Genomic DNA, 25,812 nt, shown 5'->3' on the forward strand with positions numbered 1-25,812 from the left:
ATGTATTTTTAATTTCAGGTGAACTTTTAGTAATGGTGGAATACTGCAAGTATGGAAATCTTCGTAATTATCTTCTTCGGCATCGGGATAAATTTGTTAATGAGACGGATCTATATAATAGAAGCCCTGTCCCATTATCAGATAGCCCACCGCTTGACAGCGGCGTAACATGCTTCACGGAAGTTAGATTTGATACTTTTATGTCTTCGTCTGGTTCAGGATCTACAGTGTTTGCAGTGGATAATCCCAATTATAGGTAATGCATTTCTTTTTAAAGAATACATCGTTTACTGATCTAAATTTTTTACGAAAATTAATAATACGCATTAGAAATAAATTAATAGTTTGTAAGTAGTTGTTGTTGTTTCTATAACTATCCTGCTTACAAAAATTAGGGAATAATTCAAAATGTATATGAAGATATAAAACAAAGAAGCGTTTGATTCTATTTCTGAAACAAGAATATCAGACAAGCAAATGACAAGTCAAAGAAATTTGTTCGATTTCACAAATGAGATGCAAACTCAATTATCGTGATTGAGTAACAAGTTGCATAATTGATTGTGGAGGGAGGTGACCAGAAGCACGTTAAACTGGGCGAGAATGCCATACGTTAACTATTCATTAAGGTATATGATGATCCAAGATTTCTAAATCACGCCGACAGACATAAGGGTTAAAAAAAATTATCTGATTGTTCTTGTAAAAGCCTTCACCATTCTTACTCCAGGGCAACTTCCAATCGAAGAAGTATTATGGAAGGTATTCTACGGTTCTCTAGAGATCGTTCCAGTGCATTCCACGAGTGATTAAATAGGATTCAGGTTTTGAAAACTTGTAGGCGAATCCGTGCATTCGATTACTGCCTTCTGAAGCATGTTATTTACGAGATGCATACTGTGAAGTCTTGCATTATCGTCCATGAAAAGTTGTTTCCGGCTGCTCCAATGCAGGCTGCAGGTAACATTTTGATATTTGACAGTAGTCAGCAATATTTTCTGATAATGCAGAACTAGGCACAAACACTAGTATCGATACCAGTCCACACCAATATTCCACCACCATTAAAGGAGCCACTTTCTCGCACGTAAGCTCTCCCATGTTTCTCATGCAATGCCAAATCAGGGCATGATGATTATCAGGATACAAACTGAACATAATCCATCAGAGAAAAGAAAAGCTGATCATCAATCACTGTGATGATGATGATGTACATAAGCTCATTTTCTATGGTTTTTTTGGTATTCGGCAAATAATGGAATGTATGCCATTGGCCGAGTATGCAGTCCAACGCGACGGATCTGATTTCATTATGTCGGTGCATATCCATCGTCTATTGGCAGAAAGATTGCGATTGATCCTTCTTGCTGGGAAGATCGAGTAGCTGTCATTTGTTGTTGTTGGATAAATGGATGAACCTTCATGAATTTTCTTCACACTCTACCATTATCTTAGAAACTACTCCACATTCTTCTAATCACACTTTGAGATGTTCCAGGTGTTATTACTACTGTTGTCTGTATTCGAAAAGCTTAAGGAAATCCTGTGATTTTCCTTATTTTTCTTTTGGGAGAAATGTGGTGTATTTCAAAAGTTGAGGAATTTGAAAAATGTTCACTTTCAAGATGAGGAAACCTGCAGATACTTCAATACGTTCATTCTTTTAATATACTCTTATCTAAATGGGTGAATTTCGTTGATGCAGCGTTGAATTTCCTTCTTCAAAGCACGCGTGATTGTGGGCATGTTGGCATAGATCTTTAACTTCAAATAACCTCATAAAAAGAAATAGAATGGGGTTAAATCACACGATCTAAGGGGCCAATTCTCAAATTTTCGAATTGTGGCTGCTAGAATTTTATTATTTTTGAAATATTAACCAACAATGAAAACACGTTGTTCTGTCGTGTAACGCCCCATGTTTACTAACCCTAACTATCAGCTGTCAAATGGTTTTTTTAATAAGGTTGCCAACACTTTACTGCACGAATGGCGACAGATTGAAATTTGCGTTAATTTTGGGATACTCTTTAGTTGTGGAGTTATTTACATGTTACGGGACAAACTGAAGCACGCGTTTGTTTTAGAGTCCTTTTACGATGCAAAATAGACACTTTTTTCTTTTTTATATCGCGCACTGAAGTGTGGTTGTTACTTTCGGATAGTCATACAATGCCATCTTACTTTATCTTCATCTTTGACTAAAATAATTATGACTGGATTATTTAATTCACGTTAGGTCAAATAATATATTTTAATAGGCCTACGTGATCTTTCCCCGTTTATATTACCATATAAAAATGGTTTGTTTTGGTAAATTTGATCGAACGTAAGTTATTTGAGACTCTCTCGAATCATTCTGCGAAATTATTTGTTTCGTACATTGAAAAAAAAACTGCATAAATACATTTGTACAAATGTATGTTTTTATTTTGTCTCAATTTGTAAAGAAACTTGTTTTATTTAATCGGCATCTGTTTTAAAGGAATCGCATTTTCTTCAGAATTGCGAACATTTGAAAAAGTTTATAGCTCAAAATATTAACATTTACTTATAACCTACTGGAAAACTGCTCAGTCAACATTTTTTAATTTAAATGCGCATATCACTTCAGCTCTGTATCAGATTTAAAAAAAGCATTGGGTAAACGAACATAAAATATTCTAATATGTGCCCATAAGAAGTGGATTTTCAATAAATCAAGGCAGGGTACGAATTTCATTTTTCACAGGAGAAACTTTTTTTATTTTTATTTTAATATCTTTCTTTCAGACAAAGAGTGCAAAGTATTGTAAGCTCAGATCCAAAGGGCTCCTGCAGTAGTCATATTATCGGACGTTCAATGAGTTGCTCATCTAGTAACGACAGCCGATATTACTGTCGGGTAGACAGCCAAGAGCATGTAATAACCACATCAGATCTCTTGTGTTTTGCATTCCAGAGCGCTTGTGGTATGGACTATTTGGCTTCACGGAAGGTAATTTTGAACATTATAAAAACAATCAAGAATTGCCGTTACATATATTAACGAATAAATCTTTTTTTAATGGATATATGATATGTTACTCCAACATACTGAGAAAAATATCTTGTTTTAAAAAAGCATAGAAAAAATTAAATTCTATTCAATGATTAACTATTAAATATATAAAAATAAAATAACTTCTTAGTCTGAAACAAATTTAAGAAATAAAATATGATATACAACAGAATAAAGATAAAATTAAAATGCTTTACAGCTTACATTCACTAAAAACTTTAAAGCATTTCTAACAAATTTAAAATTAATTTTATTTGTAGCATTTTTAAATGAAACTATAGTAAAAATATTACAAAATTTAACTCTGTATAAAAAATTGATATTTTAATAGCATAAACACGATTTGTGATCAATTACCGAAAATTATCCGTTCAAAGATGTTCATTATTTGAATCGTCTGTTAACGACAATTTTTTAAGAAAAATTCATTCCGGAGATTCAAAAATTAATTTAATAATTCCATGACTCTTTTAACATATTTTTTGCATGTAATTATAATAATTCATATCTTTCTTAGTTTCGTCAATAAGTATAATTCTTGACATTCCATTCTTTTTATTCCCTATAATAATATTATTAATTTCTTTAATAGAATATCCAGAAAAGCACTAAAAACACTCAGAACAGAAATCATTTATGTAAAGGTCAAATGATTTGCAAATTCTGTCAGAACTTGATTCAAGAAACTCTTCACAGATATACATTTGTGTCCAAAATTAAAGTTGAAAATATGAGATGTGATATTTCGAATAATTGTAATAAAATTTTGTCCCTAAAGGTCTAATACAAAGAGACAGTGGCGTAAGAAAATAAATGAGAACAATTTTTTTTTTAGAAATATAAATGAGACTAAAAACGGTTACATAATGCCGGATATTTCTAGAACAATCTTGCGTTTTGAATTCTTGGAATCGTTTAGATAGAGGTCCGAGATGGAAAGCCATCAGCAAGCTTCAAGCTGGTCGGTATCAAACAAAAGTCACTGATTGCTTAAGAGTGTCTAAAATGGTAGTATCAAGGTTATGGAATCAATTCCAAACTATGGCACCATCATCAGGAATGTTGCTGATTAAAGTCATCCAAGCTGACTGAAGTCATAACGACATCTTCTGATCGCTGATATGCGGCGTTAGATGAATAGGTACTGAGATATTCAGTTAACCGGGACTCCCTGCTGTTTCTAGAACAAGAATTTCCATGAGATATAAAATGCCTAGCAATGAAGTACATTCATGCCTGAAGGTCTACAGCATTCCTCTCCCTCAACGTATAGTTGGTTTATCTGGATCGATGAACTCTACTTTGGGTGCGAAGCAAAACTGGGGCCGAAATTCAGCATAAAGCACAATTCTCGACGAATTTTCATTCGGAGAAAACTTGGGCCTGTTAACTTCACTCTAAAAAAAAGAAAATCGATTACTTCGGTGTAAATTGAATCTTTTTGTTGGGAAGTTTAATGTTCAGTTGTCATTAGAAAGTAATGAATTTGAGTACTGCGTCACTGACAATGGCGATGACTGTAACTCTTTGATAACCCCCTTCTCGCCCCACTTATATCCATTCCTCCTTCCCGATTTCATTTTCACTCTCTCTACTCCTCCCTCCCTCCTCCTTTTTAAAATGGTTGCTTTTAAAACAATAAAAAGCTGTAATTAAAACAAAGGAAATATATAGGTGAGCAGGATGGCAACAGAACATGGCAATAAGAAATGTCGAAATTGGTTTCGGAAGGCAACAGGAAGTGACAAAATTTGTTTAAGATGGCAATGAAGAAAATTATAAGAAAACATTATGACAGAGTAGTATGGCAACAGGGAAATATTAAAGTAATTATTCCAGTTTCGACAATTCAATCGATATTGATGTATTCGTTTAGAGCCCTGCTGTTCATGTTAAGATCCAGACTGAAAACTGAAGCGATCTGCCACCAACTCAAAATGTTCGAAAAGAGACTCTCCTTTATCAAGAAAATTAGAAAGATCCTTTTTTGAAAGTAGTCTATGCGTGTTTTCTTTGTTTTGTATTGATATATATACATCTTTGCAACCAAAGTCTTTGATGAAATTTTAAAATTCTTTGTATTTTAATAATTTTTGAACTTGATGAAACATACTGTTTTAGATTTCTGTAATGCAAAACATACCTTTTTTCGGTATTGAAATTGGAACTAATTTTTTATTATTTGGTACTTATAAATTCAGTTTTTTGCATTAGTTTCTTAGAATTGGAAGAAAGCATAGTCTATGCAATTTCTAAAGATTCGACCGCGAATGGATAATCGTTTGAACACAGTGAAATGCTTTGTAATTTTAATGGGTAATCGAGGTTTACATCTAATATATATTCTACTTTGGAATTAATAGGGATATCCAGTAGTTGGCAAGGCAATTCCCCAATCCATTGGGAAAAATGAGTAGATAATAACTGAGACATAGCCCATCCATATAAATTATTAGAAAAAAACATTTTAAAGCCTAAATAAAAATATATTTTGAAAGATTTAATGTCGCATATTGCTTACCTTGTTGTATCACTGACAGATCATGGCGATGCCTTCCTTCTCTTACTCCACCTTCTGTAAATAAATGCATGTCAGAACCTGTAAATAATACTAACTGGATTCCAGGCATGAACATATTTATCTGCCATGTTAAGGCAGACGCAGTATAAAAATGACAAAGGTCTAGCCGATAGAAACTCAAAAATCTTCGCCGAAATTTTCAAACACATCTGAAATTTTAATAATGCCACTCAAAGCACAGAGATCTGATATTCACCCAAATTTTTTTTATATTAAAGTTTTCTTATACCTTATATTGTCGTCTTGCACAGACATATTATTTCAAAGACTGAAGAAAGCCGATGGAAGGGTCAGAATCTGTAAATAATTCTAATTGGGTTCCCAGCATGCGCATATTTATATGCCATGCAGAACCAGGCGTAGTATTAAAATGACAAGGGTCTAGCCTATAATAATTTACAGATAATTTTAACTAAAATATAATGTCTCTTTTCATTTTGAAAAATTAACAATAAATTTCATGATGATCGCTGGCAGATTTTGTTATTCGAAAGTGAAATAGTTTCTGTTCATAACCAAAGACATTCTCTGCATTATTATTATTTTTTCAGGTTATAGATATCAATTAGAGGAGTAGGAAAATACATACTAGTTTAATTCGTGAATACATAGTAGATAGCATAAAAGTCTATTGATCAATCTACTTCATGTACGCCCGCCGAAATATGAAGTATCTATTGTCGCGATTCTTTACATTAAACATAACATCATATAAGATGAAGCAATTAAAGGTTGGTATTTTCCTATTTTAATTTCTGAATAAAGAATTTTAGCCCGAATTGAATCTGAACTCTTAGCATCAAAGCTATGAAAGAATTTAATGCCTATTGATAAAATATTTTAATAAAAAAATAAGTTTGGAGCAATGAAGCTCTTTATGCTTATAACCAGAGTACAAGAAATAAATAGTATACATTACCAAACTATTCAAATAGATTTTAACCATTTTAGTTTATTTCAAAAAATGAATTAATAAGAACATAAAGCGAACCGAAAAATCACTGTACCTTAGTGATGTATCCATCGCTCTCGATAGGCACTCGAATTGTATCAGATCAAAAGTGTGTTTTTCTTAATTTTCATTGATTTTTAGAAAGATGAGAGTTACTAGATTTATGTAGAATTTAATGCCTTTTCTTGTTTTATATAATCCATAGGTATTTGAAGAATATTGTCTTTGAGACTGGCCAGAAACATGGCAAAGTCTTTTTAATTTCTTCTTTGTGTTAGCTGAGTTCATTCGCAAATGTTTTTAATCTTAATGACTTAGGTCATTTTGGTGCTCTTAGTTGTAGAGTATCTCGAATTTGAAAAAGTATTTGACTTTCCATAGTGAATTCCATAGTTGATAGTTTTGTCCATTGATCGAAAACTCTTCAGCTGATAAGTGCCCTCTTTAGATGATGAATCTTGGTCGATTTCACACGATTTTTGCAAATTCGTTTCGAAAAAGTCTTACTCGACCAAAGAAGGCACTTGTTGCAACTTGTTTCCATCTTTTTGCAGACGAAAAAACTCTTCTCTTTTCTGGCTTCGCACTAATTGGAGCTTGTTCTGTCATGACGGCCAAAGGAATACGATCCAACTTGTAAATTCTTATAAGTTTTTGTAAATAAGCCTTTCTTTAATAAATTATGGCACAAGAAGCCTTCATATTTCACTATAAAATAAGTTTATAGTGCATGGTTAAATAAAATTCCTCGATGGGAAAAAGATGATCACATACTTTGCAGTTAAAATTTCCTTCCTTTGGCTGTGAAGGAACGTCATCATCATCCAATATATCACCAAGCCTAACAACGCAATTAGCTCGTCGATTCGTGGTATCTCGACTTCTTCAAATCTTCTTTTGAGATCGGCAATTTTTCTAAGCGAACTCAAAATAAATTATTTTCAGGGGAAATCGGGAAAAAAGCCGAGTCCTTCACCTCTCGGACATTCTGGGGTCAAAGCGTCAAAACGCTTTTCTTTTAGGGTTCCAAAATGAACAAGTCAATATCGATTAAGTTGTCAGAATTGGAATATATACCTCAGTATCCACATGCTGCTACTCGACAAAAACGAATCAACCTTTCCCCATTCTACTTTAAATTTTCTTAATTTTTCTTATACTCTTCATAGCTATCTCAAACAAATTTTGTAACATACTATTGCTATTTGGCACCAATTTTACCAATCCCTGTTATCATCTAAATCATATATTTCTTTTCACCTTCCTTTGCTCCCAACTCTTTCTTTCCTGAAAGCAATCATCATGAAGCTGTGGAGGGAATGCAGGAGGGGCGATTAAGGCGGGGCAGGATGAAAGAGCTGGTAATGATGTCGTTATCGACGCGTAGTAAACGTATTTTACTACCCACTGCCATTCACCATTTTGAGCTTTTGATGCAAATGTTATGATAGCATAGCTTTAGGGATGTTTTTGAATCTTCTGTTTTAGAAAGCTGATGAAGATGATTGTTTATAATTTCTTGAAAGGAGGGTTTAAATGCCGAATGGCGTGACCTACAATGGGCTTAAATAGTATATAGTTAATCTACAAAGTTTATGTAAAAATCGTTGCAAAACATAAATTCTTTCTTGAGCTTTAAAATTCACGCTTTTACAAATATGAGATTTGGTGACACTACTATAATCACGACCCATTTTCAGCATGGTAATCTGTATGAAATTTGTAAAATTTTGCGTAGTAAACATATTCTTTACTGGATGGGTAATTATGGAAATATAAGATCTCACATTTTAGCCATTCTTCAGATTATTCTTGTAGCTGAAAAACGAATATTTCTGTTATTTGCTATGCAACTGTTGGCTCTCTTATGATATAGGTTAAGTGAGTTAAAAACTTTAATTGAATAAAATAATTGCTATCCAAGATACCTTCTTCTAACTTATGATCTGAATTTGGGCACCAATGTGTTAAAGTTCATACTTTTCAATTTCAATTTTATTTTTGCTTTCGAATTTCCGAATGGGGACAATTCAGATAAGAGGATCAGAAGTTCCGATATGATGGTTCTCACCACATAGGTGGATACAGAAACGATGTGGTGTTGGTTACCTCCTTACCGATGGCAGGACATGCTTCCCAAGGGAAGGGTTGTACCGTGGCCGGTGATGGCCCTTAGAACTCAACCTTAGTTCCCACCAATGTTGTCGTGACTATCATGTCATCCAGATTTTTCCGTGTGTCTTAGTGGCGGGTCAGAGTGGAATTTTTTTACACATTAATTATTGTATTCAAGTGGATGATATTTCAATGAAAATAAAAGATGGCTAGAAATGCTTATATATGTACTTTAATATTTTATAATACAACGCTACACTACATAGTAATAGACCATTATATTATTAAGAATTAAAAACATAATCGTAAATAAATGGTGTAAAATGTTTTGGAAAATTATTTTTATAAAAATAAAAAAGGCTTTTCTTTAAGCTTGGTTGTAAATAAAGACATGGAAGAATTCAGCGATCATAAGTTTTGTTCTGAAACTTTAAAATTAAAAGAAATGAAATCAAGACAGCTTGAGCTAAAATCAATGAGAAAAATTCAAATTAAATTTGGAAATCGTGTGATCACAACATTAGAAATGGATGATGATGAAGAATGAATTTTATCTACCCAAAAATAAATCAAAGCTTTCAGGGAAAGCTATTGAAAACATTAATAAATAAAATTATAAAATATTTATTTTGGAAGAAAATTAATGACTAATATTATTATCATGATTTAATTCCGACTCTCAGTATTCCCACTTTAATCAATCATTTTGCTTGCATTCGTTCAAATTTTACAAAACTTAAATCGAGTATAATTAAGGCCGTAAGTTTAAATATCTTAGATAATAAATATTTTATTCCAGTAAAGTTCTATACAAACATAGCCAATATTATAAGAGAGTCAACAGTAACGTAATAAATAAAAGACACCATATATTTCTTGAACTAGCCGGAAGCGGTAGATTCTCACAAATTCTACTGTTCTCATTCTTCCGCTTGGTCCTTGAAACACTTTTCTGTCCTACTTTCGTCAGTTTATCTCTCCTGTCATGGTTTCAGCCGATGGCTGTCAAACTGAATTCCAAAATCTTTCAAGAAACGCTACTTTATCTTTGTGTACAGAAATGTTCGTAGGCGAACACAGAATACAAAAGTTTTTTTGTAAAAGTATTAGTTGTTATATTTATTCGAGGTCCGCATTGTCCGCTAATGTTATTACATTGTAGAATTATTTATACATTTAAAAATAATTCCGAAAATGTCATTAAATTATCAGTTCTCATATTTAGTGCACTTTGATATGAATGTACTGAACAATAAGAAAAAAAAAAAAAAAAAAAAAAAAGATTTTCATCGCTTAGAAAATAAAGCGAGTACTATTCTCATCCTTTTGCCTGATGAATTTCCTGCTGCTTCTAATAACACGTTTGTGTTCCGCCACGATTGTAATTACGACAGAAGAAATCGGGCCCTCTTATAGAGTGCCCCGGGTAAAGAGGTAAAGAGACCACGGGTTTGGGATCAACAATAATAAAGAGCCCTATATCATCTTTTGTCCCTGATCCCTAAGTCTCTAGTTAATATTTAGCATTCCACTTTCTTCTATTAATTTCTTCCATGGTTATTTCAACTGATGGTAGTCAGAATAAGTTTTAAAAAACCTTACGTCACCTCGTTCTTTCCTTATTTCAAAAGGTGTTCGTTGTCGGATGCAAAATACAAAAATCTTTCGTGAAAGGGTTATCTGCCCTATTTTTTCGAGACACTCGCTGTTCGTTAATGTTATCTCTCTGTTCAATTATTTACAGAAGTTTCAAAACAATTTCAGAGATGTTTCTATGCTATCAGTTCTGATTTACAGTACATTTTAATCCATAAATAAAAGAAAAAAAATGACGTTCATAGAGTAGGAAATCAGGACGCATATTTTGATAATTTCATTATATTTTGTATTTTTAAACAGTTGATTCATAGAGATTTGGCTGCGAGAAATGTTCTTCTGGCTGAAGACAAAGTGGTAAAAATCTGTGATTTTGGTCTAGCCAAAGACTGCTACAAGTATGAGAATTATGTGAAGAAAGGAGATGTAAGTTGGCTCCTTGAAATGAATTCTTAACAAAATTTAGCAACTGAAAACCATTTTCATTATTACATAAAATAAATTTAATTTTCCAGGGTCCATTGCCAATCAAGTGGATGGCTGTCGAATCAATCAGAGATCATGTATTCACAACAAAAAGTGATGTGTAAGTTTATTTTTTTATTTTTGAACACTGATTCACTTTATTTTAAAATTTGCTGGAAGAATTTGTTATCAAAATATTTCCTTTGACAAGCTTGCTTGGAACGTGTTCATCGAGCCATGATTGGAAAAGTTTCGCTGCATGGATAAGTGCATTATCATCCTGAAAACTTCCACCTTTTGCAGAAAACACAGTTCGAGGATGGACTTGGTCTTCTAAAATTTCTCTATACTTCTCCCCAGTGATCCTTCCTTTTAGGGTTACGATTGGGCCAGCAGAAAACCACGCCATTGCTGCCCAGATCATGATAGATCCATATCCATGCTTGATAGCTTGAAGGAGACAATCACGATCATACGCTTGTGCAGGTGTACTCCAAACGTGCATGTGTCCTGTGGTAGGGAAAAGTGTGAAACACGATTCGTCAGACCATATTACTTTCTTCCACTTACCAATTGACCAGGTTTTGTGAGTGTGACATCATTGTAGACGACGTTTTCCATTAACATCTGTGACAAGTCGCTTGGGAATTACTACTCTGCCATAAATGTTCTGTTTATGAAGGTGATTTCGAACTGTAATCACTGACACTGGAGAATGCAAATGGTGATTGAGCTCTGCTGTCACTTTTGCAGCACTTGTTCGCTTTTTAGACATTACAATCCGCTTTAATACCCCTTGATCTCTTTCATTGAGCTTCTCTTTCCGCTCACTATTTTGCTTTGCCGAGCTTGTCTTGCCGCGTTGTATGTATGCTATCATGACTTTAGACACCGTACCTCTAGAAACACCTAAAAGTTGGGATGTTTCAATCACACTTGCTCCAACTAGACGGGGTCCTACAATTTGGCCTTTTTGAAAATGAGCGATCCGATAGTTTACGCTTTTCAAAAAAATTCAAGAGTTGCAGAACTTCGATAAAGTTAACATATACTACCAGAATATATACATTGCTATTTTAAAAAAACTGGTGGCTATTATTATATTTTAATGCATTCAAAAATGCCACTATTATTCACAGGTGTTTCCATTATTTTTATAACACCTGTTCTACTTAACAAGATATATAGTTTTGTATAGAATAAGTTTATTTAACAAGACAGTTTATGAAAAAACATAAACAGCACAATATCAGCACCTTGAATTTACACTCATGTCCATAAATTAAGGATAACGCAAGTTCAGGAAAAGAGAGTCAGAAGCAAAACAAATGTGACTTATTTGTAAAGCCTATTTATTAAACAAAAAGTAAAGAGCAAAAAAGATGCTATATGTTTGATATCATTAATAAAAATTGCGATTTTTTGCACCCTCGAGCAAATTACAAAAAAAAAAAAAAACCCTATTAACAAAAATCAATATTGCATGGTTGGTATGATGTTTAATATATAGTATGTCTCCCGCACGATGCAATACAGTCCATACAACGCCTAGGCATGCCATCAAATTATCGATCTGATTTTATACCATTCATCAAAATGCTCTCCGAAGTTCCGGTAGACATGTAGGTGGTTGACGGGCTGCAACTCGTCGGCCAAGCATATCCCAAGCAAGCTCTACCAGATTCGAATCCGGTAAGAATGCTGGACAGTCCATACGGGTGATATCTTCCGATCGAAGGCATTCGTTTACGATGTTTGGACGGTGAGGACGGATGTTGTCATCCATAAATACGAATTCTGCGCCCATGGCGCCCCGAAACAAACTTACATATTGTTCCAGAATGGTGTGCCTGTCATGATGTGCATGTCCAGATTTCGCCTGTCATGGTTCCAATATGAACATGCAGGTCAGTTCTGGAACCCAGAATAATTCCTCCCCAAACGAGCAATTCTGCACCACCGTAACGGTGTCGTTCAATGATGTTTTCTTCATGGTAACGGGTACCTGGCGCTCTCCATATGAAAGTCCTTCGAGAATCGGACTACAAGTTAAACCTGGACTCATCGAAAAACATCATACAAGCCCACTGTTGCGGTGTCCACAATGCATGCTCTCTACTCCAGGCTAACCGCAGGTGACAGTGAGTTGCAGTAAGTGGAACACATCTGACAGGCCTACGAGCATATAGACCAATCTCCCCTAAGCGTCTGTACACGGTCTGCCTTGAAACTGTCGTAAAAATGGTTGAAGAGAGCTGTCGAGACAGGCCTGATGCTGTGCTCCGTTTTTTTTTTTTTTTGGCAGTAACTGCCAAACTCATTCGGCGTTGTAACTCGGGAGCGACCTGTGTTGTAACGTCTACTCACATTACCATCATCTTGGAATCGTTGCCAAAGCCTGGAAATGACACTCTGGGCGATTCCAAGTTCCTTGGATATTTCCAGCTGGGTACGCCCACATTCCAGACGGCCGGTAATTCTACTAAGTAAAAAATCCTCCAAATGCGTCCTTTGTGTCATAATTATGCGTCTATTGCACTGAAAGGCTTATCAAGCGCTTGCGGACAATGTTACTTCTTTGCCTGTATTCCTTATATATCACTCTTACACTCTCGTCATTGTGACGTACTATCGGTGTCATCTGGTGGCTTCCTGCAATTAGCATATGATTTTTTAAGATATGTGTAGTCATTTTACGGATGATATGTGTATTTTAGAGTTCGAATTCCGAGTGAATCTGAATTATCCTTAATTTATGGACATATGTGAACATGAATTTGTCCATATACACTCATCTCACAGAATCTGTTGAAAGTTTCTTCCAGATATGATAAATTTTTGTAAATTGTTGCTGTTTACGCATATCGCAGTTTAAGACATTTTAATAATTGCCAGGAAGAAAAAGATCTATCAATCAATGTACGTCATTTCCTGGGGGGGGGCGAATGTTGATTGGCTTAAAATAAAGGGATTCAAAGTTTCATATATAGGTATATTTTAATTGCAGAAAGATTTTTTTAATAAAAGTCATATCAGAAGGGCAACTATCATTTACAGCTTCAGTGAATACTCTTTGTTTATGCTTAGGGACAAACGGGCAGCTAAAATTTTTTATCTTGTTTTGTAATATATATTACAACACTTTAGCAAATAAATATAAATCTGAAATGCATATATATTTTTATAATTGATGAATTCAATGCATCCTAATAATACAAAAATATCAAACTTATTGTAAAGAATAAATAGTAAACAATTATACAACAAGATATCATTAATAAAATATAATTAAAATGTGTAAAAGTGTTTAAAATTATATTTTAAAATGTAATAACTTACAAACTGAAATAATGTATAATTATCACCATAACGTATAATGATTTTATAGAGATCCAAGAATATTAGCAAAGGGGGTTCCCAACAAGCTTAATTCGTCCCTGGATGCAATAATATTTTTCCTGCGAGTATTATTATAAGGATATGACAATTATATATCGGAATTATATATGCTTGCATACAACTTTTTTAATGTAGGTGAACGATTTAGAAGTTTTCAAAGATTTTTTAATTTCCTAGATGTATTTAACTGTGCATTTCATAAAAGAGTATCTTTACTAGATTTCAGAGTAAAAGATTCTGCATCAGTTAATTTGTTATTCAAAGATGTGTTATAAAATATTTAAATATTTCTTTTGTAACTAGCTAATTAATATGGAATTACTATAATTTAAATTAAATTTATGTTTGATCAGAATGATAAATAATTTTCGTTGAATCTCATATTTTTTAGGAAGTTACTTGATTATGTTAAATATATGGACTTATACAACTAATTTCATAAGCTGTAAAAATTTAAAACATTTTCATTGTTTTTATACCACAAAATTCGATTCAAATAGAATGATTTTGTTCAGTATTTTTTTCCTTATTTCCAAATTTATATCGTTGCTTATTTTTTTCCTATTGTGATCATGATCAAAATGAAGTTTTTATATCCACTCAAATAATTGTAATAGCTACAAGCACGGAGGCATGAGACACTGTTCTGTTTTAGACTATTCCCATTTAAAGAAAAATTCACCAATAAGAGGGAGGAACTTATTAGAGGAAGCTGTTGATTGGCTTAAAATAATGAAATTAAACGATTCATAATACGGTCACAGAAATGGGGAACAATTTTTTTAAAAGCTGGTGTTTAAAAAGTATTTCCTTAAATATGGCAAATGGGATTGAAAATATGTACACAATTTTACAATATTTAAGGTACAAAAATTTAGACATCATAATTTCTTACCACTACATTTATTGGTTCAAACAACATTAAATATAATACTTTACATTATTAACATTTCTCCGACAGGAAGCAAATGTCTATCTCTAACGGCTTAGAAGTTAACTACTGAGCAGAGTTTAGAGTAGACATTTATATTAATGCCACTGTATATTCTCCACCCCTGAATTTCGAACCCGGTATTTTCCATATCGGTTGAATTAATATACGAGAGGGATATTTAAAGTGTCATATCATTTGTATATTAACTATATATCATTGTATAAATGATATCCTCATGTATATATAATTTATATATGAATCGTAAATTTTTAATATTTATGTGTTTTTTCCAGATGGTCATTTGGAATACTAATGTGGGAATTCTTTACTCTTGGGAGTAACCCATATCCAGGGATAGAAATAGATGAAGAATTTTATAAAAGGTTAAACGCTGGATTTAGAATGGAAAGACCTGATTATTGTCCAGAGGATGTGTAAGTAAAAAGATTTGTTATTTTACAAGAACTAAATTTAATATTGTTTGCTTTAGAAAATTTATAAATAGTGATATATGGCGAGTTATATTGTATTTATATATATATATATATATATAATATGTAATATGCATTTATATATATAATATGTAATATGCATTTATATATATAATATGTAATATGCATTTATATATATAATATGTAATATGCATTTATATATATAATATGTAATATGCATTTATATATAAAACAGTATTTCATTCAGTTTAAATACACGGAAGTGCTTTTTTCTCTATTTTTAAAGAAAGAAGTCCCTTTTACAATTTACTATCGCAAAAGTCATAAAAGATTTAAAAAAATTTAAAACTAGGATTAGAGCAGAAGACACAAAAGAGTATCTTATCAGTATATGATAGTACATCTTCGAGTCATAACCATTCTCACTTACGACAAAGTGAAATAAATTTCAAAATAAAAAGGAATTTCAAGTTGTATTTTTGATTACAGAACATACACTAGAGTACATATTATGCATTTTTTGCGTTTTGTGGGATAATTATTAATTCATATATCAATTTTTTTTGTGTGTTTTGCATATAATTTTTATAACTCGCTTAAAGAAGATAATGTTGAACACTGAAAAATCTGATTTACAACCTAACAGTAGGAACGGAGCTCGATCGTAAGTCTAGGAAACTGTATATTTTTATATGAGAAAAGTGACAGCTTTAAATGAAAAACAACTAAATAAATAATTATAAATTTTATAAAGCACGCTTCTATCAGTGGTTTAAAAAGGAAAAAGATATTTTTATCAAACAACTAGGGGTCATAACCAAAATCCTAAAAGCATGAAGCGCAGGTAGAAGGTGTAAGTAAATCAGAATTGTTATCATATTCAGGGCGTTTTAATTTTTTTTTTTATTCTTTTTATAATGAGTGCTTCAAATCATCAAAAGAAGATAACAGATTTTATATCTGCTAATTAAGGTGGTGTACTCATTTTTCAATATGAATACAATTATTTCTTTTAAGTTAGGAACAAACATTGGCTTTGTTTCTGGTTTGTAACTGTTATCTTCTTCATTATTATTTTTTAATAAATTTCCATTTTTAAATTAAATTTTCCAAAGAAATTTAAAAAAAAACGCCGTTTGGATTATCCAAAATTTCGAATTCCTGTAATTTGGATTGTAGATTCCATTGTAGTAACATTAGTTAAAAAAAAAATGTGCTTCTTAACACAAGTATTTAAAAACACCCGAGTATTTTAATAAACTGGGGGGAGTATTTATGTTTTAATTTTAGTTAAAATGAAATAGACATATAACTACCTCAGAAATGGGGGGAAAAAACCCATCGGAAACGAAAGACCCAATAGATAAATAATAAACATTCACTTCTATAACTACACTCATGTCCAAAATTAAGGTCACAAACATAAAATCTGCGAAAAATGAAAAACTATTCACAGTGTTGACACGGAATTTGGCACAGAGGTACACTATAATGGAAGAAAGAACATAGACACATAACAACATGGAAAAGATTTAAATTGGGAATTAAGAAACAGGATATATCAAAAAGTGTTACATTATGAATCAGAGATAAAGCATTTATCTCGAGAAAAGCTTGTCTAATAAGAAAAGTGACCAACTTGCACTGCTATACTGGCATCACAACGAGCTTTCATACTGTTTATGAGGGTGTCGATAAATGCTTGGAGCAACAAAGTCCATTCTTCCAAAAGAGCGGCTTTTAACTCTTGGAGGGTATTAGTAGGGGGGTTACGGTGTGCAATGGCTCTTCCGAGACCATCCCAAACATGTTCAATAGGATTGTGATCCGGAGTCCTCGAGGGCCAGTTCATACGTCGTATATCATCTTCCTCAAGAAAATCATCAATGATCTGGGCTCTGTGTGGAAGCGCGTTTTCATCCATAAATATGAAGTCTGGGCCAAAATCACCCCGGAACAACCTCACATAGGTTTCAAGGATCTCATTCCTATAGCGATGTGCATTGACAGTACCCGCATCGAAGACGTGCAGTGGTGTACGACTGCCCAACATTATGCCACCCCAGATAAGGATTCCTCTGCCTCCAAATTTGTCGATTTCTTTTACGTAGGAGGAATGATAGTGAGCTCCTTGCTCTCTCCATATGAAGATTCGACGAGTGTCACTATGTGTGGTAAATCTCGACTCATCACTGAAAAGAACACGCCCCCATTCTTGCTGTGCCCAAGACTGATATGCTAGGCATCATAACAGCCAGGCTTTTCTGTTGGATGCAGTCAAAGGGACGCACTCAAATGGTCGTTGGGCATAAAGAGCCCTCTCTGCTAGACGTATGTATACTTTTTGTCTGGAAATTCTTATTCCAGACGCAGCAGCAAGGTCACAAGCAAGTTGAGGAGCCGTTGTTAGCCTATACCCTCGTGCGCTTAATGCCAAATAGTGATCCTGTGCAGGCGTCTTTGCTCTGTGACGGCCTTGGCTGGCCTTCCTAGTTACAGTACCACTTGTTTGGAATTGATTCCACAGCCTGGATACCACTTTCGGTGCCACTAGTAACCATCGAGCCACCCCCACTTTAGACTTCCCAGCTTCAAGCCTACCAACGGTTCTCCATCTAAAGGCATCGTCTAAACGATTATGAGAACTCGTTCTCACTGAAACAGGTTAAAGTTTTTGTTTTAATGCAATATTCACAAAATGGCAGGCAAAAATTCCAGATGCCTAAACGGTCTAATTTCAATAATTCCCCAAAAACTAATGCTAAAACAACATTTTTTCCCACAAAAAAAGGTTAATATCGTGTTAGCTGTCCTTCACAATATATAAAATATACTGGTAAAAATTTTACTGGTAGCCATTTAGAATTACTTTGAAAAACACTTTTGTGACCTTAATTTTGGACATAAGTGTATTATATCAAAGATACCTTAAACTATGAAATAAGCATAAAATGACATTACATTTCTTAGCTTAAAGCGAATAGATTACAGCGAAAAACTCACTCTTCAACTAAATCTTTTTAATTATATGGTTTCTAACCATATTCATATGCAATTTTTAAAGATACTATTGATCTTTAAAACTCTCTCTCTCTTGAATCTGAATAGCAGACTGCAACATTGTGGATTTAGAAATAACTGTAAGATTTTTCAACAGCAATTCCAAATATTTAAAAGCTTGCTTCCATTTCATTTCAAAAGCGTAACAAAGGAGCGTTTTGATACTCCGGAAGAAGCCTAAATCGACAAAATAAAACTGCATTTATTTGAATATCATATAAGGGGTGAAAAAATAATACTATATAATATACTGCCGTCACTTACACTTGTTCCCCCTTTGACAAAGCGGTTTTACTGATGCCCAATCACAACATTGATATAGTCAGAAAGTACTTCTTCAATTCCTATTAGATACATTTTTTCTCTTTCAAAACTTAAAATTTTTTAATCAGTAATTAGACATCACGGAAAAAGCAAATGTTTTTTTTTTTTTTTTTTTTTTTTATAAAGCAACAAAGTTTAAAAGCTTGCGTTTAGAAATAGTACTCCGATTTTTTTCATTCTTTTCAAAACAATTTTTCTGCATAAATTTAATGTTAACAGTAAATGATAAAAAAAACATGTTTGTATTGATGACAGTTATGACATCATGAAAGACTGCTGGCTTGCAAATCCTGACGACAGACCAGATTTCAGTCAGATTGCTGATACATTAGGGGGTCTTATGGAAACAGGAGTTAAACAGGTAAGGATTATATCCACTGTATATATGCAAAATGGGTGAAAAAAGATAAATCCTCAGAAAAATTCATTCATAGGCATTTAAAAGTGAATAATAATGTTTATAGTTCTTTTAAAATTTTACTCGCGTTTATACAAGAGCTTAATTTGTTTTAGTTTAGTTAAATTTGCATTCGGTTTTGAAGTAACATGAGGGCTACTTTAGGACTGACTGAAAAACTTCGAACTATGACAAGATGACGAGGATTACACCTGAGTAGGCAGCATTTTTCCAAACACCAGCGAGAGTACAGTCGGCTTCGATGGCTCTAACGTGCACCAAGTTACACCGATTTGATAAAATCGGGTTTACATCCTGGAATTCTTCTTCCCCGAATACGAGATCTTGTTTACCCAAGGAAAATAAAATATTTAAAATATTTGAGGCTAGTTTAAAGAGGCAACTGCACGCCATATTCATTTCAAAATCTTGTTTTAATTACCTAAATAAAACTTATTATATATACACACATATAAGTTCTAATTAATCGATAATTTTTATTTCTGAGCTGTGGGGATTATAATTTTTCCAACAAAATCAAAATGCTATATCGGCAAATTAATTTCAAAAATTATATAAGCTCAGAATACTTTCTCATTCCCTCTCTTTCGTGCTTTTTGCCTTCGGAGTCGATAGGCTGCACTGTGCTGCCCATGATTTGGATAAAGAATCTTGATACTATACAAAAATGTGACTATTTTTTTTTTAAATTATGAAAAAAAATCGTTAAAAAATTCTACAGCTACGAGAAAAGAAATAACAGTATTAAAAAAAATTCTATCTTTTAAGCATCGTCAGAATTGAAGGTGGGAAGGGAAGATAAATTCATGGTTACCCAATATATATAGTAGTGATTCGTAATATGAAATTTTTTGTGATAAGTAATTAAAAAATTATTATAAGTGACTTAAAAATTTTATCAAACTGTCATTAAATATTTATTGTAAAATAAATCGGAGCTTTATTTTTTCATCATATGGGAATTTTCTCAGCAACAAATAAAAAAGAAATAACAATATATGGCTGACAGCAAGTACAAAACATGCCTTTATTGATGAAGTATGTAGTTTCGCCTCGTTTATTGCTCTTAATGATAAAATGACCCGACAAAAAATATTGGAAAATAGCAAGAAAAAGTATTTCGAATGTTTTTTGAAGAGGTAGGTGTTTGGTTAAAAAGTTAAGAACTGCCTTCTTAGTATCAGACGTCTGCGAACAATTTTTTTATGAAGAAATACTGATATATCCTCTTTGACATTCGATATATGTTTTTACTCGTTTAAATTTGATTCGCACAACAACTTTTTTCCCTCTCGCTGTTATGTGTGCCTTTAGGGAATGATATCTTTTTTATTTAATACTTTCTTGTTCTATGTATTATAATTATTCATGGAACAGTAAAATAAACAAGAAATCATTTCACAATTTATTTGGAAAATTTGCAAGTAAATGCTACAATTTTAATTTTTTATCAAAAAAGAAAACTCGTTAGTTTTTAATACTCTGCTATTTGGTTTTGTATTCTAATTAAATCACTATGAATCGAATTTATATTCATATTTTCCCCCGTGTTTCTTGACGATATATTATGGAACTTAAAATATTTGGTCCGTACACCTTGAATGAATGATGAAATGATTGCTTTATTTTATTGAAAAATTTCCATCTTCTCCATTTTCGGCAACACAATTATCTTTACTCAAATTTATAGTCGTGTTTAATAAGACGCAATTATTCGCGTAATCATTAAAAGTAATGCTTGTCCTCAAAAATTTTGTGTCATCTAATATGAATGTTTTATCGTTATTTTCATCAATGAAATGAAAATCATCCCTCTAAAAAAATTTGGATTTTGTAAATAGTTTGATTCTGTATTGAGTCCTTTTTCACCTGATTCCATGATGCAGAGATCATTTTTATTGTTTCTAAAACACTAATTAATCTTTATATCCCCTTACAATAGAGATTTAAGAGCGTCAATTTAATAAGGCATTTCTTGCAGTACATATCACAGTTCTGGTCTACTCTAAAGCAGCGGTTCCCAACTTTTTGATTGTGTGAATAACCTCTAGTGTAAAAATTATTTTAAGGCCCATTAACTGAATATACAAAAAAACACGCACACACACATATATAATATGGACGTATATGTATATCAGTAATTCATAAAACTTACAATAAAAGCATTAATAATATATGGTTCATAAAGCAAAAACTTTATTGTTATTACTTAGTTGTTATAATGTAAGAAAACTGAAAACAAGCAGTCAGGGGAAAAAAAAAAACTAAAAAAAAACGCACCACTAAAAGGAATTCTTGATATTGTTTGCCTACCATGTGATAATATCTGTCTTAAAACATGAAAGTCCGACTTTCATGTTTTAAAACAAGTCACTTTCTAAATTCAATTTGTTTCCGTATTTATGTGCTTTTTATCCGAACTTATTCGCGTAGTTATCAAAAATAATACTTACTCTCAAATGTTTCGAGTCCTTTAGTACGAATGTTTTATCATCATTTTCATCAATGAATTAAGCCAATTCCTTAAAAAAAAACCCGTGGAACTGTATTTATGTACTCCCCTGACTCTCCTTTAGGATTCTGTGGCTGTAGTTTAAAAGTAGGTCATGACCCATAATTTGGAAATCATCTCTCTAACGGTTGCGAAAGAAGTACAGTTTTCAGAAAAAAATACAACTCCCACATTTTCTAAATTACTTTTGGATATTCTGTGCATTAATTCATATTATGTATAAGGTTTCGCCTCTTCATATTATTGCTTACTACACAGTTATTGATCTGATCTGATATTCCATACCGATTATTAAATTTTCGCAACCACTAATATCAAAAAGATGTCTCCTTCACATTCAGTTTCAAAGCAATTTCTTGCGGTTTTGATTTAATAGTAAGCTTTGATTTGCTGACTAAAATATTGGTTCTATATTGATTTAAGTTTAGTAAAATATCCTCAACCATGATAAATTTTCTTTCCCAAACTTGACACATTTTATAAGCGTAGCTGCTACAAAATATGAACTTACCCCGATCCTGTTTTACACAAAACTGCCTTTACAGTATTCATCGTGGTATCCAAAATTCCTTGAAATTCGAACTTCCTTCTGACCTAATGTTATTTGCACATTCGTGTTCTGTATATAAATATAAATAATGATGTCAAGTCCGAAGACGGCAGAGACATTAAAAACGTAACTGCTCTGGTAATCAGTCTTCTAATTGCACGTTGTTGTTCGATGCACTATGACTTCACTGTCTCATTATGCAAACGATGTAGATAATAAACAGAAAATTTCTACTTTAGATTTTAAAAATGACATTTGATGAAACAAACAAAAAGGTTTTTATTTTATTGCAAAATTGACAAGCAAAGTTGAAAAGTATGCAAAGAAATTAATACTAAAAAAATTCATCAAAATAAAAACAGCGGAAATGGTATCCCTAAAACTTTCTCGCATACTCTAATAAAAGTGTTAATCCCTACCCCCGCAAAAAAAAAAAAAAAAAAAAAAAACCTTGGGTACAATAGTTATGAAATATTAAACTCTAAGAGTGAATTTACCATTTTTATTAAATCTATCGCATGGCATGCGGTTAATAGTGTCTGAAAATCTAATTTGACTTTTAGACACGTTTTCTTCTAACCTATTGAAACCAAAATTTGATACAGAATTACAACTGTAGTCACAAAATCACATACTATATCTGATATATTTAAGTCATTGCGTTTTTGAGTTGTCGAGTTTACATGCATCTGAAAGAACAAGCTGACATGCATTCAACTCCTTCTTGGATTTGGCTCAAAATTTGAAAGATGTCTTCAATATAGATGTTAACTCTGTGAACCGAATTTTTTCTATTTAACTCTCTTCGTTTTCTGTTTATCGCGTTGGTTTACATTCAAACAGACGGTCTTCCTTTGGAGATATTAATCTAAATTTGATAGAAATATAAAAATTTGTTGTAAAGAACCATATACCAAATTCCAAACATCTGGATGAAAGCGTTTTTGAGTTAATGATCACAGACAGATAGACATTTTTCAAAAATGTGTTTTACGAATCAGAGAGGTCTGAAAAAATCCCGCGTTCGTCTTATTTTGACGATTCTATACTTTCTCCATACAGGAAAGTAAAAAAGGAACGAAAACTAAATTCGTATTATTAAAAATATAACTTTTTGAATTTTAAAACGGTTGAAAATAACTTTTATAAAATATCTCCGGATTCGTGAAAAACGCCAAAATCTCGTTCGATTTTAAATGAATTAAAATTTTAAAAACCGTTCCGATTTGCAGCTTCCTATCCTTAAAAGTGCATTTGTATCAAATTCGTACATCTAGATCAAACAACCTGCCGACACACACATTCGCCTTTATTATTAATAGAAATAGAAATGAGCACTAATGCAACTAATAGATCTGTTCCGTTGTACCCAATTTCAATATGTATGTATTGGTATGTCATTTATTTCATCTTAAATTAGATTTAAGTTGTAACTGTGTCCCGTATTTACTTTTAATTTACAGCATGGCTGATTTTCCCAAAGGTATGATGTGCTGAAAGGCATTAAAAATTTAATCATTAAATTTTAAAGGTAAAAAAAAAAAAAAAAAAAATTCTTCAAACTCGAAATATGTTTATTTTCAACTTTACTTCTAAAGCGAAATTTGCAACTTTAGTTTTTTTTAAATTCATTCATAAGATTCCTGTTACATGAAATATATGAAAGCTGACCTATTTCTTGATTATCTATGTACAGTGTGCAAAATAGAAAACGGATCTCTTGTGCAATAAATAAATAACAAAAACTATAGAATCAAACATAGAACAATTTAAAATTAACTTTGATGGTTTGAGATTTTAGTCTACTAAATAGTTTGAACACTGAATTATATAAATATATATAAGAATAAAATTGGAAATCCTCTATAGATTATCCACAGTTTCATTTTTCCATAATCTAATCCTGATTTTGATATTTAACCCCTTAACTGCTGAGGAAATCTTCCCTCAGTGTCACCGATTTTGCACAGGCTTCCGTAGTAATGCGGTGCAAAGGAGGAAAAGCAGAAGCACGATCAGCAGTATAAAAACTGTTTACTTCTACAAAAAGTAGGCGTAAAAAAATGAAAGTAAAAAAAAAAAAAAATGAATTTCAGAGTAACAGAATAATTGCATAGTATATAAATCTGACATGATATCATATTCTGAACTTTCTGATATTAAGTGTGACATCAAATACTCATCTAATTTCCAGTTGGACATATTCATACAATAATAATAATAAACTGATAATACTGTCATTACTCAAGGAAAATGAAAACGGAACAAAGTAGAATAAAGAAGCATGACCTATCAAAACAGAAACGCAAGTTGCAACTGCAGCTTGAATTTCACCATTACAGAACCAATCCTGTTTCCAATTCCTTTTTGAAATTGGCAAATCCTTCACAAGCTCTCTTCAAGGTCAATTTAATGCATTCCAAAACCGCGACAGAAGTTTGACGGCTTGTAGTATATTGTAAAGGAAAGTATTTCGGAAGGACGTATATATACGCCCGCGCAGTTAAAAATTATTTTTTTAAAAGTATTTATTATTTTATATATATATTTGCATGTGTTAACTGATTAATACAGTTACATTAAACCAAATTTTATTATTTGTTTTTAGCATTATATTGACTTGAACGCTCCATATCTAGAGATGAATAACAAGTTGCTTACACATAATTACTTGAATATGCCGAGCAATGAATGCCAAATTACGCCCACAAGACTTTATATGAACTCGGACACAAGTAATTCCTTCTTATATGACAATTTGCCCCCAAGTAATCGGCCTGTTTTGGATGCATCAGTTCGCGACGAGGTTTTGGAAGATATTCCTATGATTCAACTCGACATTACTGAAGAAAAACACACAGGACAGACTTTTAAACAACAGGATAATTACACACATCCATCCGATTATCTTCAGATGGGAGACAATTTTTCAGCAAGATGAATGCTTTAGAAGAATATGAATGATATTATATTAGTGAAATAAGTTTTCTGTATATGGTGAGAGTAACATTAAAAGCAATTTATATCAAATAGTAAACACCAACGAAGTTTAAAAAATATTTTAAGACTATATGTAATATATTTTATTAGTGAAAATAAAAATAAAAACAGTCGATTCTTAATTATTTTTATTTGATCCTTAGACAGCCTCTACCGTATAAAAGATATTCATAGCTCATGTCTAAACAGAAGCAAAACTTATACATTAAAAGATTTAAAAACTTAAGACGAAATGTTTTTAAAGTATTAAGTACTTTTGAATTAAAAATTTATAGAAAACTAAAATTAAGTTTCACATTAAAGAGAATTTGTAAGCAGGGGCCTTGAAATGCATTTTAGCTAGGGCTGCAAAATATCTAAATTCCAAAAATAAAGTTGTGTACGGGTGGAACATGCCGTTTAACTCAAAACTCA

General features: G+C 32.3%; 1 protein-coding gene across 1 annotated transcript in view; it reads left to right on the plus strand.

Annotated features, from left to right (window-relative positions):
- The window catches only part of LOC129958984 (vascular endothelial growth factor receptor kdr-like), a 73,698-nt gene extending 48,201 nt beyond the window's left edge, over window positions 1-25,497 (plus strand). Inside the window, exons 16-22 of the mRNA XM_056071749.1 lie at window positions 19-256; window positions 2,773-2,977; window positions 10,588-10,710; window positions 10,800-10,870; window positions 15,376-15,516; window positions 19,174-19,279; window positions 25,007-25,497. Of these exons, the coding sequence (XP_055927724.1) occupies window positions 19-256; window positions 2,773-2,977; window positions 10,588-10,710; window positions 10,800-10,870; window positions 15,376-15,516; window positions 19,174-19,279; window positions 25,007-25,339 (1,217 nt within the window). The 3' untranslated portion in view covers window positions 25,340-25,497. The remainder of the gene's footprint in view (window positions 1-18; window positions 257-2,772; window positions 2,978-10,587; window positions 10,711-10,799; window positions 10,871-15,375; window positions 15,517-19,173; window positions 19,280-25,006) is intronic.
- The last annotated feature ends 315 nt before the right edge of the window (window positions 25,498-25,812 follow it).

The sequence above is a fragment of the Argiope bruennichi genome, chromosome X1 (genome assembly GCF_947563725.1).
Source record: "Argiope bruennichi chromosome X1, qqArgBrue1.1, whole genome shotgun sequence".
Lineage (NCBI taxonomy): Eukaryota > Metazoa > Arthropoda > Arachnida > Araneae > Araneidae > Argiope > Argiope bruennichi.